Here is a 13,633-nt window from a genome sequence, read left to right as displayed (position 1 = left end):
TGTCCCAGAGCAGAATTCTTGAGCGACCTAAGTGCTGAAAACTTAAAAAAACACAAAAACACACTCTGGAGAGCCTGGGGGTGGTTCAAATGGCAAAAAGAGATGAGAGATTGTGGCTGGAGTATTGCCAATGGAATGCAAAGTAGAGAGGGTGACAGCCAACTGTGGGTGATGGGTTTTGTTGAGACTAGGGTGGGACAATGTGACCAGCAGATGAGGTTAAAGAGGGTGGCAAGAAGTGGAGACCTTCTTACGTCCTTGCTTCCTCTCCCTGTCTCCTTTGGCACAGGAGTGATGGAGCAATTCGCTATTTCTGAGGCAACTCTCATGGCCTGGTCCTCAATGGATGGTGAGGATGTGAGTGTAAACTCAAATCAGGATAATCCAGCAGGCAACTACTCTGAGAACTATCAGGAGCTAATGGAGAGCCAAGGTGAGCTCCAGCACCTCGTTAATCTTGAAACACCCTATCCTGCTCTTGTTGCCATGTTGCTCTTCACCCTTCCACCCTTGTCTTATACTGTAGCCTTTATTTTTATGATCGGGATCTAGCAGATGCATCTTCTATTTGTGGAGCTGTTCAAGGAATCTGACCTTAACAGAGAGGCTCTAAAGCCCAGTTCCTCTGGCTGCTTAGGCACAACTGAGGAGAGCCACCAGCTCTCACAGTCAGTAGTGGGTATAATATCTACTGCTTAGAGCTGCCTTTCCTCTTCACTCTTCTGCTCCCTAAAGGATTTACCTTCCCTGTACAATACAGCGCCATGTGTAGACACCCAAGCTATCTCTGAATGAGAAGGCTTGGCCTAGAGACAGTGTCTAACTGTTTGTTGTTTCCCTCCTTTTCTTGCAGAGCACATGGCCCAGACGCAGTATGATAGCTGGCCTCATTCCTATGTCTCACAGGGCATGTATTGCTTAGGTTCATCTGATGCCTGGGAGACCAGTGACCAGTCCCTCATTGCTTCCCCAGCAACAGGTTCCTACTTAGGCCAGAATTTTGATGACTCCCAGACAAACCTTCAGGAAAGCATTTTGATTCAGAGCAGCCTCATTCAGCAACAACAGCTGCAGCAACAGCGACAGCAGCAGAACTTCATCCAGAGCACAGGGCTGGTCCACGTGTGGCCCCTGCAGACTGCTCAGGGTGGGGGTGGGGCTGAGTCCAGCACCTATATGGAGGACCATGTTGAGGACGAAGGGAACCCACGGCTGGAGAAGGCTCCTCTCCTAAACAAGAAGCCCTCTCCAGAGGAGGATGATGCAGTGTGCCGGGACCTAGAATCGCTGTCTCCTAGGGAGGAGCTGGAGCATGCTGCACTGAGCCGCAAAGTCTCAGATGTCACCTCTTCTGGGGTGCAGTCCTTTGATGAGGAAGAGGGAGAAACAAACAACTGATGCTTTCTGTAAAGTTCTCATCACTGCTAAACAAAGAAAGGGGTGGCAAGGAATGAAATGACAGGGATTCTTCTCTCCAGCTTCCCAGACTTCCAAGCAGACACACCTTCCATTCCTGACATGTAATTATTTTTTAAATAAGAGGAAAATCTGAAAGTGATTGACAGATGAAGACCTCCTCTTCCCCTTTACCATGGACACATATCTCCAAGTTTCATTGCTCTGTGCAACACACATGAGGTGCTTGGAGAAATCTGGATTGGTAAATCATTTCTAAATCTTTTTAATACAAAGCTTTGGCTCTGGATACAAACTCTTCTGGTACTGGGGATGTGGCTGATGAAACAGGCTTGATATGGGGAGTGGCTATGTGGCTAGGATCCATCTTGGCAGAATGAATGTTGCTTTGTGGATGCAGTCCCCTTTGATAGAATATGTGACTATAGACTGTTTAAAACTGAAGATATGGCTTTACAAATATAGATTGCACTAGTATAGTGATCATGGCTGATGCAGAGGATAAGGCTGTATTCAATACAGACTGTACTGAGATGAAGTACTGGCTCTGTAACCAGATCCTCGATAGCACCTTGATGTGAAATTGTAGGCTCAATGGATACAGGCTACACTCCATGGACACAGGTTGTGCTGCAGTACAGATATTGTGGCTCTGTGGGCGTGTCTCTACTGTGGCATGGAGGAATGGATGTGGATACGAATCTAACCCTGCTTTCAGATACTCATGCTTTGGTCTCTTTCTAATCTTTTGTTCATTTGTTTCTCCCTTTGACATTTCTACCTGCCCAGGAACTGGCAAGACTTGTGTGTCCTTTTGGTGCTGGGCACTGGATGCCAGTGGAAAGGACATTTTCAGCTACAGAGACAGTCATAAAAAGCTGACTCTTGCAGGGGGCTTCAGAACATGTCCATTTTGGTGCTGCTGCTGTATCCTTCTGTCTTTTCCTTTGCCAGCGCTAAGACCCAGAGAGTAGACAGCAGATCCAGGAACAGTGTGTACAGCTATAAGATCACAAATTTCCAGTTTGCCTTGGAAGTTTTGTGTGTTTTTTTTTTTTTTTTATACTGCTGGGTAAGCGTTCTTAACAAAGCAGTTAATATTGGGAAAGGCCTGTGCTCCAGCCATTATTGATCAGAAATACTGCACCTTTCCCATTTCTGCCACTCCTTCTGCAGTGCCAAACGTAAATGGAGGAAAAGGGGTGAGAGAGAAAATTTTCTTCTCCTATTTCTCTGTTCTTCCTGCCTATATTTTCTTCTTTTTTTTTTCTCCCCCCAAACAATGTAAATAATCCTCAGTACTTGGTCCATTTCTTTTTCTCTCCCATTTCTTCTTTAGGAGTGGAGAAAGCTGGTTTCAGTTTCCCTGTTTGTACGGGTTCAAAAATTTTTTTTTTGTTAAAAAAGCTTATGGTTCATTGAGCAATGGGCGTCTGTTCTCTCACAATTCCTTGCCATGTTTCTAAAGACATTCTTTTTGGGGGAAGGGGCTTTGAAAGGAAATTGAACAAACCATCTCCACTCAAGCTTTCATCAGAAAATAAATAGGAGCAAAATCAAATCAAACCAAAAAAAAGTATAAGGCTGTTGATTTTGCTGGAGAACTGAACAGAACCAGCAAAGATTACACAAGTGTTGAGTTTTAATTGCAGTACCACTTGCAAGGAAGCCTCAGCAAAGCATGGGTTTAGATCTGATGCCAGAGATGAGCTAGGGAAAGGAAGTTGCCTGGACACTGCCACACTATCCCAGGGGCACCTCTTTCTCACTTACTCCAACTCATATCTATTCTGTTCAGTTCATGATACCTTTGTCTCTTCTTTGCCTTCTCTTCAGGCTTGATACATTGCTTGGATGACAAGAGAGTGATACATGCTCCTTTCTTGATTCAGGTTTAGACCCCAGCATATTTGCAGGAAGAAAATCTGAGGAGAATAAAATGTGACCAAGGTAATATCATCAAGGCTCAGAGTTCAGACAGCTCCTGGCAAGCAAAGCAGATTATGTCCAGGAACTATAAGAAGTGTGAATGGGACTCTCAGATAGGATTTTAGCCCACTCAGCTTTCTGCCACTTACACGTGCAGCTGCATGAAGAGGGAACTCCTTCACGAACTCCCAAGTATTGCCAGCCAACTCCACTTCAAACGGATCTGTCTTTCCTCTCCATTGCACCTGAAAGGAAAACACCTTTGGGAGACTTAAGTAAGACTGATAATTTGGGGTAGGTAAGAGATAAAAGCTTTTGTGACCACATTTTTTTCCCCCATTTCCTTGGGCTTGCCTACATCTTTCTTTGGAGGTAGCTCTTCTCCTGAATGGTGACCTTTCAATATCTCTTTAAAGATGTTTACACATTCAGGTGCTAACCTCCTCCGGGCAGGAGGATTTGATGAAGATGATCTCCTACAGTTCTTGCAGGGGCAGTGCTAGCTCAATGCGCTGAACTGGTTTGGGTCTAGCTGTGGAGCAGGGCTTAGGAAATCAACTAGCCAGAAAGGGGAGATGGGGCAAATGCAAAGGGCACCTCAGCACATGACAAATGAGTAAGTGTTAACTTTTTCTTATTGTCTTTTTTTTTTTCCTAAACCTTCAGGGAAACAAAAATGGTCTGGTATGTTCCTTTGTGGGAGAAGGTTTGGGTGGCATGTTGCTTTTTTCTTTGAACTATTTTGTCCCCATGTGTCTCTCCAGGACCAATCTGGATGTTTATGGTAACTTTCAGTGTAGCTTCAAACAATCTTGCTCCCTCCGTATCCTTTACAGGACTGGGACAAGTGGGTCAGCTTGCCCAGGGCTTCTTTTTCTTTTAATGTGTATGTGTGGTACATTTACTGAGATATATGATCAATGTATAAAAGATGTACATTTTCTCCAAGCAAGGGAGTGACAGGGAATCATTATACTACATGGGAAAAAGCCTGAATCCCCCCACTCCCCCGACCTTACAGATAATTCTACAGAATTGAATAGCAAGAGAAAACCTTTCTGTAGGGTTTTTTAACCCTTTTTGCCTAGTTTGAAAAATAATCTCTATATAAACTTATTAATTTCAAGCTTACTAAATTCTGTAAGACTTTTTCATAAAGGTTTTCCCTTTCTGTGAATAAAATTCCTTCCTTTTTTTTTTTGAAAAAGGGAAAAATTGTTTTTCATGTCATCTCCGCCATCCAAAAGAGAAATGTGTCTGCCTCTCCAGTTGCCAGGAGCTTGACTGGAGAGAGCAGTGCTGTGTATCACCACTTGCTATGTCCATGAGCATCCTGAGTTGAACTGGAAAGGCAGTTTGAATCTCTTTGAAAATGGAAAAATGATTTGTATAACTTGACTTTTTCTTATGTAATAGGCCTGCTGCCTGTGTGTATTCAATATCAGAGGGAGGGGCCTGGAACCTAGTGTACATTTCCCAGAAAAGCCTTTATTATATAGCTACACCTTTTCAAGCATATGGAAGGCACAGGTGCTCTGCGAGCAAAATTTGGCCTGCAGTTCCTTTATCCTGGTGAGGATGGATGAGTTGGAGAGAGTCCAGCCAAATACTCAGAGCCCAAACTGAATTTGTGAGGCTGGCAATAAGCAGGAAAGGTAAGCTGAATATGCTTGATCTAGAGTTACTAAGAAACTGAGCCCTGCTGTTCATTTATACATACCCTTTGTAGAACACAGCTACATTACAAAAAAATGTGGGAAATTGCAGCAGAGGTAGAAGATTTCAAATTTTTTTTCTTCTCACCTTAAAGCCTTTGTCTTCAACAGGAGCTGCTGCTGTTATTGTGCTGAATATGAATGAACGCTTAAACACAAGTGACCCTATTTGAAAAAGATTGCAGATTCCAGTGTAAGAAAATTCTCTCATGTTCCTTTCCACTGGTTGCTTATATCTGATCAGTTACAGTACTGCATTTAAACCTAGAAAGTGAATTGAGGGAGGAATGGGGACACAGGGTTGGAAAAGTCTCAGCAGGATTATTATATTAAGAATTGGAGCCAGCACTTTCAATATATCCTAATAAAACACGGGAAGTGACTGCCTCAGAGCAAACAAAGCATAGGAGATGGGGATCTTTCATTTCTAAGGTATAGCTCCACATTTCCCATATGTTGAGGACAACTGGGAGAATTGAGGAAGTGCTCAGTGGTACATGAAAGATTTTATCTTAAAGACCTTGATAGAAGAAGGTGGCTTGGGAACTGAGGTACCCTCCTAGGTCACTGGTTTAGACCCATGTAGGAGTAGCTGTAACACTTCCCTACATGACTGTATATGTGATTTGATTAATCTGAAATTGATTAACTGACCCCTCTGTGCTTTTTGTGTTGTGGGGAAAGAAGTAGAATTAATGCTTTTATTCCTGTGGTTGTACAACTCAGGGGGAGGTCAGATCTCACTTTCTTTATCCAAATCTAGTGGAATTTTCCATGTTCAGGCACCCTTCCTGTGCTTCAGTCACATGAGGTCTACAGGCCCTGCTCCCTGCTCCCTTCAGGAGCCTGGGATTAAAATGCCTTGGATAATCTTTGAAATTATCCAGCATTTTGCTTATTCATTCTAAAACTCAAAGTCAAGGATCATACAAGGGAAGCTTACATAAGCTTTTATTTATATAAATCTAAAGCTTTCTTTACAAGCCTTGTGAGTTCTCTTCAACCCCATTACCTCAGGCTCTGGGATGGAGAAGTCAATCTGCTTCTTTCAGTTTCTGTGCCTCTAAATCAGCATCTTCTTCCAGGAAGCTGCTGACAAGCCACTCACCTTCCCCTTCACCCTTTTTTCTTTACCACACAAAGACTTTAACATCACCTTTCATGGTACGCTTGCAGCAAAGAGAAGAGTTCAGCTATACCTCTCAGCTGATCAGATGGCAAGCTGCTGTGAAAGAGGCAGCCTGCCCTGACTGTGCTCACTTCTCACAGTCCTTGTGCAGATGCTGATGCACAACTGACCCCACAGCAAGCCGGTGCAGAAAGTCACGATGGTAGAAGTGAACCCTGCTGTAAAAGTGAAGAGGGAAGAGCTCTGGTGCAGAGAGAGAGCGCAATGTTTTCAGCAGCAGCTGGCCTTTATATCAGATTAGATAAATTGTGAAGCTGCACTTTGAAATGGCATCTTCATGATGAGTTTAAGCTGCCAAAAGTGGCTGTCTATTCTCTGCTCCCTCACCACCAGCTGGATATTTCTGCTGCCTAAGTAGCACCAGTACTAACATTCATTTATCTATCCAGGAACTGGTCCCATTGAAAACCAACGCAGTCCTCTACCAAAAAAGAGGTTTCAGTGGGATCAGCTCCTTGTGTTGGTTCACTTGGCTAGGCAAGTATCACTGAGGACAGGTGAAACATCATGTCAAAGGATACTTTTTTGGCTGCAGATGCAACTTAAATGGCTTAAACTAATCATGAAATTTCTATCTGAGAATAATAAACCCACCTGAGCTACCATGGAGAATGTATCCATCGCCTAGTACCTTCCCTCCTGTTTTCTTTAGAATTTCTAGTATTCCCTTATTTGAACTGCTCTTTGCTGCTATTTAACACCCTGTAATTTCCCTTGTTGTTCCCTCCCCTTCCACAGGCTCCTCTGGGCTAACCCTTTGCAATCAGGCAGCAGGAGATGGGTAACTTGACATGCATCTGGAATTCATAAAATTAACATGCACAAGTCTGACATGCACCTAGTGATTACAGTCCACAGCAGATGAAGATACTGGTGGATCTTCTTCTGCAATTGCAAGAGGCAGAGCCATATTAAGGAATGAGAGACACTATGGGATTTTGGAGGAGGGCAGCTCTTGGAGGTGAGGCTTATCCATGTCTTTAAGCCAGTTCCAAGCTAGTGTGAGATTCAGAATGGCTCTTCACACCTAGGCAGAGTCCATGTGATAAACTGTGTCAAAAAAATAAAATTTAGTTGCAGGCTGACGAAAGATGACTGGAGAGAAGAAAACTACTCTCTTCATTTGACAGAGGTATGGTAATGGGGCAAGGCAGGGTGCAACATGACAGACTTGTGGACAGCTGTGTATGCTCCATGCAGTAGCGAGGGGAAGTGTAGCCAGAGAGGGAGAATACTGAGGGAAAAGCTTGGGGGAAAAGACCAAGAAAAGCTTGAAGCTGTATATTTACACAGAGGTAGAAGGCTTCCTGGAAGACTCTAGGAAGAATGGGATCAGGCAGATAATTACTATACAAGTTACAACTCCAGGACTGGCACAGCTCTTGGTACTCCTTAGTCCAAGCCATACTTGTTTCTGTAAGATAGAGTGATAGGACAGAGAACCCTCTGAATTTGGGCAGCTACTGGCTTTAAAAAACAGCTCACAGCACACAAAATTCTACTTCTTCAGGGGATTCATGTAAGAAATACCCCCCAAAAAGAACTCAGTCCTTGTCCAAATGAAGTTAATGTGAATTCTGTCTTCAGTGGGAACCCCAAAATCTCTAAATTTAGCTCAGTTTGCCTTGGTAATTGCCTAGAAAGGGAAAGAAAATGATAAATAAAATAAAGTCACCTCTAAACTTGTGGAGTCAGGGCAAGGATGACATTCACAGAATCACAGAATGGTTGAGGTTGGAAGGGACCTCTGGAGATCATCTAGTCCAACCCACCTGCTCAAGCAGGGTCACCTAGAGCACATTGTACAGGATCATGTCCAGGCGGGTTTTGAATATCTCCAGAGAGGGAGACTCCACAACCTCTCTGGGCAACCTGTTCCAGTGCTCTATCACCCTCACAGTGAAGAAGTTTTTTCTCATGTTCAGATGGAACTTCCTGTGTTTCAATTGTGCCCGTTGCCTCTTGTCCTGTCGCTGGGCACCACTGAAAAGAGTCTGACCCCATCCTCTTGACACCCTCCCTTCAGATATTTGTACACATTGATAAAATCCCCCCTCAGCCTTCTCTTCTCCAGGCTAAACAGGCCCAGCTCTCTCAGCCTTTCCTCATAAGAGAGATGCTCCAGTCCCCTAATCATCTTTGTAGCCCTTCGCTGGACTTGCTCCAGTAGTGCCACATCCCTCTTGTACTGGGGAGCCCAGAACTGGACACAGCACTCCAGATGTGGCCTCACCAGGGCTGAGCAGAGGGGGAGGATCCCCTCCCTCCACCTGCTGGCAACACTCTTCCTAATGCACCCCAGGATACCATTGGCCTTCTTGGCCACAAGGGCACATTGCTGCCTCATGCTTAACTTGGTGTCCACCAGCACTCCCAGGTCCTTCTCCACAGAGCTGCTTTCCAGCAGGTCAACCCCCAACCTGTACTGGTGCATGGGGTTATTCCTCCCCAGGTGCAGGACTCTGCACTTCCCTTTGTTGAACTTCATGAGGTTCCTCTCCTCCCAACTCTCCAGCCTGTCCAGGCCTCTCTGAATGGCGGCACTGCCCTCTGGTGTATCCGCCACTCCTCCCAGTTTTGTATCGTCAGYAAACTTGCTGAGGGTGCACTCTGTCCCTTCATCCAGGTCATTGAGGAAGAAGTTGAACAAGACTGGACCCAGGACTGACCCCTGGGGGACACCGCTAGCTACAGGCCTCCAACTAGACTCTGTGCCATTGATCACAACCCTCTGAGCTTTCTGGCCGTTCAGCCAGCTTTCAATCCACCTCACTGTCTGCTTATCTAGTCTGCACTTCCTGAGCTTGCCTATGAGGATGTTATGGGAGACAGTGTGGAAAGCCTTACTGAAGTCAAGGTAGACAACATCCACTGCTCTCCCCTCATCTACCCAGCCAGTCATTCCATCATAGAAGGCTATCAGGTTGGCTAAGCATGATTTCCCCTTGGTGAAGCCATGCTGACTTCTCCTGATCACCTTCATTTCCTCCACATGCTTGGAGATGACCTCCAGGATGAGCTGCTCCCTCACCTTTCCAGGGATGGAGGTGAGGCTGACTGGCCTGTTGTTTCCTGGGTCCTCCTTCTTGCCCTTTTTGAAGACTGGGGTGACATTGGCTTTCTTCCAGTCCTCAGGCACCTCTCCTGTTCTCCATGACCTTTCAAAGACGATGGAGAGTGGCCTAGCAATAACATCTGCCAGCTCCCTCAGCACTCGTGAGTGCATCCCGTCGGGGCCCATGGATTTGTGGGTGTCAAGTTTACTTAAATGATCTCTAACCTGATCCTCCTCAACCAAGGGAAAGTCTTCCTTTCTCCAGACTTTCTCTCTTGCCTCCATGGTCTGCGAGTCCTGAGGGCTGGCCTGAGCAGTAAAGACTGAAGCAAAGAAGGCATTCAGTAACTCTGCCTTCTCTCATCAGGGCAACCACCCCATTCAGCAGCAGGCCCACATTTTCTCTAGTCTTCCTCTTGCTCCTGATGTATTTGAAGAAGCCCTTCTTGCTGTCCTTGACATCTCTTGCCAGATTTAATTCCAAATGGGCCTTAGCCTTCCTCATCGCATCCCTGCATACTCTGACAACGTTYCTATATTCCTCCCAAGTGGTCTGTCCCCCTTTCCACTTTCTGTATACTTCCTTCTTCTGTTTGAGTTTTGCCAGGAGCTCCTTGCTCATGCAAGCAGGTCTCCTGCCCCCTTTGCTTGACTTCCTACTCATAGGGATGCACCGATCTTGAGCTTGGAGGAAGTGATGTTTGAATATTAACCAGCTCTCTTGAATGCCCCTTCCTTTTAGGGCCCTAACCCATGGGATTCCTCCAAGTAGGTCCCTGAAGAGGCCAAAGTTTGCTCTCCTGAAGTCCAGGGTTGCAAATTTCCCTTATTTCTTGTTCAGATGATTCAAAACAATCTGGCATTTCCCTTAAACTAACTTTAACCAAAAGAAAGGAAAAGAAAGGATAGAAAAAAAAAATCCATTCCAATACAGAGCTTATCAGCAGCTAGTGCCCTTACATCTAGAAAAGTATAAATAAGCAACAGTTTCACTGAGAATTGGATCCCCACTCCCCTGTAGCAATCTGACAGGGAAAGATTGCTATATTGCAGCTCAGGGAAAGGAAAAACAAACAGGGAAAATGTGAGGAAAACAGTGCCTATTAAAACTAAATGTTTGTGGAGCATAGTCTACAGTCATTAAAGCACAGTCTCAAAAAAGAATGCAAGCTGTAAAGTCAACATCAGTTGCCTCTTTTATGTCACAGGCTTTTCCCAGACTAAATAGTAGTGAATCTGCATAGGAGCAGAAGAGACCAGTTTGACATCTGTGCCAGATCAGGGTCTCTCTTCCTCTCAGAACATGTCACAGAGCCTGGACAAGACTGTTGGGGACATTGTGCTCTCAGCAGCACCACCAGCTTTATGAATTTACTGGATAGGGATAAAGACCAAATGGCTATTATTTTTGCAAATGGACATGGAAGAGCTGCACTTAGAATATTAGGGTCTATTTATGCCCTTGCACTGACTTTTTCCCCAGCATAAGCATAATAAAGTGTAGTCCTTTTCTTGGAAATCAAGATAAGCTCTATGATCCTCAGTGTTCGTCTGCACATGTGTAATATGGACCAGAAGAGACTATGCAATGTATTTTGCCAAAGCAGATACATGTTGTTGGAAGAGTAAACATTACAGTCAGGCCAAGGCTCTCGGAGAAACAGTATTTTTACTAAAACTTGTAGGGACTTTTTTCTTAAAATAATGAAATCTAGTTCAAGTAAGAATTTTTTTGGTGCAGTCATCAAGGGACTTGCCTGATGATGAATGATAGCTGCTGTCTTCTAGGAAAAGAGGGGTTGCTGTGTTCTATGAAAAGAATATTACTAAGCATCCTCCTGTCCTCTTTTGATCAGGCCCATTTTAAATGCCCTCTGAAACCCAGCCCTGTTTCTGCTTTCCCCTAAGGAAACAAATGTCCATGCTAGTCAGACAAAAACTTGTAAAAACGTTTTTCTCCATCATGAAGATGAGATCATGCACCAAGTATTACTTCTAGGGAGATAAAAGCATTTAGTCCGGGTTTACTTGCCTGCTGGACTGATTTTCACTGGGCATGGAAATCCAGTCATGAATTGGAGGTCAAAAGCTCAAAACCCCTGTTCTAGAGCTCTGCTGAGCTTTCATGAGGCAAATACAGGCAGACTTCCCTTCTTTTCAGGTACTGTATGTGTGAGCAATGTGGCAAGCCAAAAGCTCTTTTGCAGGTACATAGTCTTGTTTGGCTTCAGTTTTTCTTCTCCGGTTTGTGGGTATTGTGCATGATTGGAGGTCTTTGAAAATCCCTAGATTGTAGAGTTGGGACTCAAAAGTAATTTTACAGGGAACAGGATTTCTCTTGTTTTGGCTCTTTCCATAGATGGAAGGGTACAAACTGAGAGCTTGGGAGGTACAAGGGTGGTGGATGGGGGTCTCATGGGTGGAACAGGGAATGAATTCCTGAAGTCTGTTTAAAAGTAACTAAAGGTTTGGGGCTTCAAATGTTGCATTTTCAATGTTTGAAACTGCTTTAGCATCAGGGTATGGGACAGTGGAGTGTGCAGCTGTGCAATTTAAAGAGCCTCTCCCTCATCTGTACACATTTTCTGTAGGGGGAGTCTCAATGGTGATTATTTGCATTCTTTCAAGCTAGTGTTTACAGAGGTGAATTAATGTTTGGGGGGGAAAATACTGAATGGAAATAAAATAGAAAGAGAAAGGGGGCCCACTGTTGTAATCTTTCACCCCTACCTTGTCCCACACAAGCCCTTAATAATTAAAATGAGTCTGATTTGCCTTTGGTCTTCCAGCTCCAAAACATGTTTGCCTGAAAATTTTTGTTGGATATTCTTCGCATGTTTTGATAATGTGACTTATGAGATAACACTTCTGCAAAGATATATATAAATACACACACATACAAACACATACATACATGTACACACTCTACATATAGACTTAGGAAACTATATGACACTATACACCTCCATGCCTGTATGTGGCAGCAACCACAGTAAAGAAGGGGAGGTAGTTCAAAATAGCATGTACAGTCCTTTATGGAGTTGTTATTAAACAGAATGTGGTCTTGCTGTCCTGGCTGGTGGAAGTGTTTTATTTCTGTGGGACTGGTTCCAGGGGAGTTGCGTCTGAGAAAGGAGGATCCTAGGAAGAAGGGTGGGTCTCAATGAGATAGGATCAAAGCCTGATGGGGGACCTTGAAAAGAATCTGTGGTGGTTTGGAGAAGCATCCCAGAGTAGGAAATATGTGATGCAGTATTTCTCATTGAGAAGATAAGAATATCTCATGTTCCGCTATACAAGGATAAAAACTTGTGAGTGCCTGTGGCTACCATGCCACAAATCCCAGGCCATTGTGACAGATTTGATGATAGGTAGTATCACATCAGTGGGATCTTCCAGTTTAGGACAGAATGAGTTTTCTTGTTATGCTGGAACAGCATTTTACAGATGATACATATAAGAGTCGTTCAGGTATTGGTGACATGCAGACACCTTTGATACAGGGTCTAACAGAAGTTTCACAACAGCAGGTTTGGACAGGACACCAAGAAGAAGCTGATGCTGTGGTGGCACAGGCAGCAACCATAAGTAACAAGACTTTGGCTTCACATTTCATTTTTAAATCAGCGCTTCTCAGCCTGCTGTCCTCATAGTAGGTTGGGGAGTCGGTTGATCCCGAGGAAAAGGGGTACCTCTGGCACTTCCAACATTTTTGTATCATCTGCTTATTCCTAAAAGAACTGAGGACATTAGGCCAGATCCAGCAGTGCTTTGTTTATCATATGAGAATTTTAAGCTCTAGACATGAAAGATACCTATTTCCTTGTGAAGGTACTTGCTTGCACTTTCTGTGCTAGTTCTTACAGGGGCTAAGCAGTGTCGCTTGTCCTGCTTAAAACATGTTTCACAGTCAGGGATATTTAGCTGATCTGTACTCTCTGTGCTCTATTGGAAGTTGATCTGATTCCTCCCAGTTTACATTCCTTCGCTACTGAATAGTTCCAGCCATCCCTTGGTACATATGTCTGCATTTTTTTGTTCATATAATTCAGTTGTGACTTACATATTTAACTCCTTCAGGTATTTTTTTCCTTTTTCTTCAGTCCTGCAAGCCCCCTAGTAGTTGTTCCTGTTTTTTCTCCAAATAGCCTCTAGTTTGTCACTATTTTTCTTGAAATGTAGTGTCCTGAATGGAATAAGTTATTTCACATATGTTTAAGACTTGAGCCTCTGGGAAAAGAACATGTCTCTGAGCCCTGAACTAATAACTCAGTATAGTAAAAGTCTTTTTTTCTTCATTTCACATTATGCCAGAAAGATGCTGTTCAG

The 13,633-nt window shown here is 44.1% G+C and overlaps 1 protein-coding gene across 9 annotated transcripts in view; it reads left to right on the top strand.

Annotated features, from left to right (window-relative positions):
- Window positions 1–13,633, top strand: part of FAM131B (family with sequence similarity 131 member B) — a 38,464-nt gene that overhangs the window by 21,787 nt on the left and 3,044 nt on the right. For 5 of the 9 annotated variants that reach the window (XM_026080336.1, XM_026080335.1, XM_026080332.1 and 2 more), the window contains 2 exons: window positions 290–433; window positions 854–1,708. In XM_026080336.1, coding sequence (XP_025936121.1) covers window positions 290–433; window positions 854–1,398 — 689 coding nt within the window. In that variant the 3' untranslated portion in view covers window positions 1,399–1,708. Of the gene's footprint in view, window positions 1–289; window positions 434–853; window positions 1,709–2,205; window positions 2,619–3,252; window positions 5,001–5,171; window positions 5,254–6,987; window positions 7,211–13,633 lie in introns of those variants that run through there. The other 4 variants (XR_003255852.1, XR_003255853.1, XR_003255854.1 and 1 more) reach the window with 4 other exon arrangements.

Source organism: Apteryx rowi, unplaced genomic scaffold (genome assembly GCF_003343035.1).
Source record: "Apteryx rowi isolate R43461 unplaced genomic scaffold, aptRow1 scaffold_515, whole genome shotgun sequence".
NCBI classification, from domain to species: domain Eukaryota; kingdom Metazoa; phylum Chordata; class Aves; order Apterygiformes; family Apterygidae; genus Apteryx; species Apteryx rowi.
This window is presented reverse-complemented; position numbering and strand designations above follow the sequence as displayed.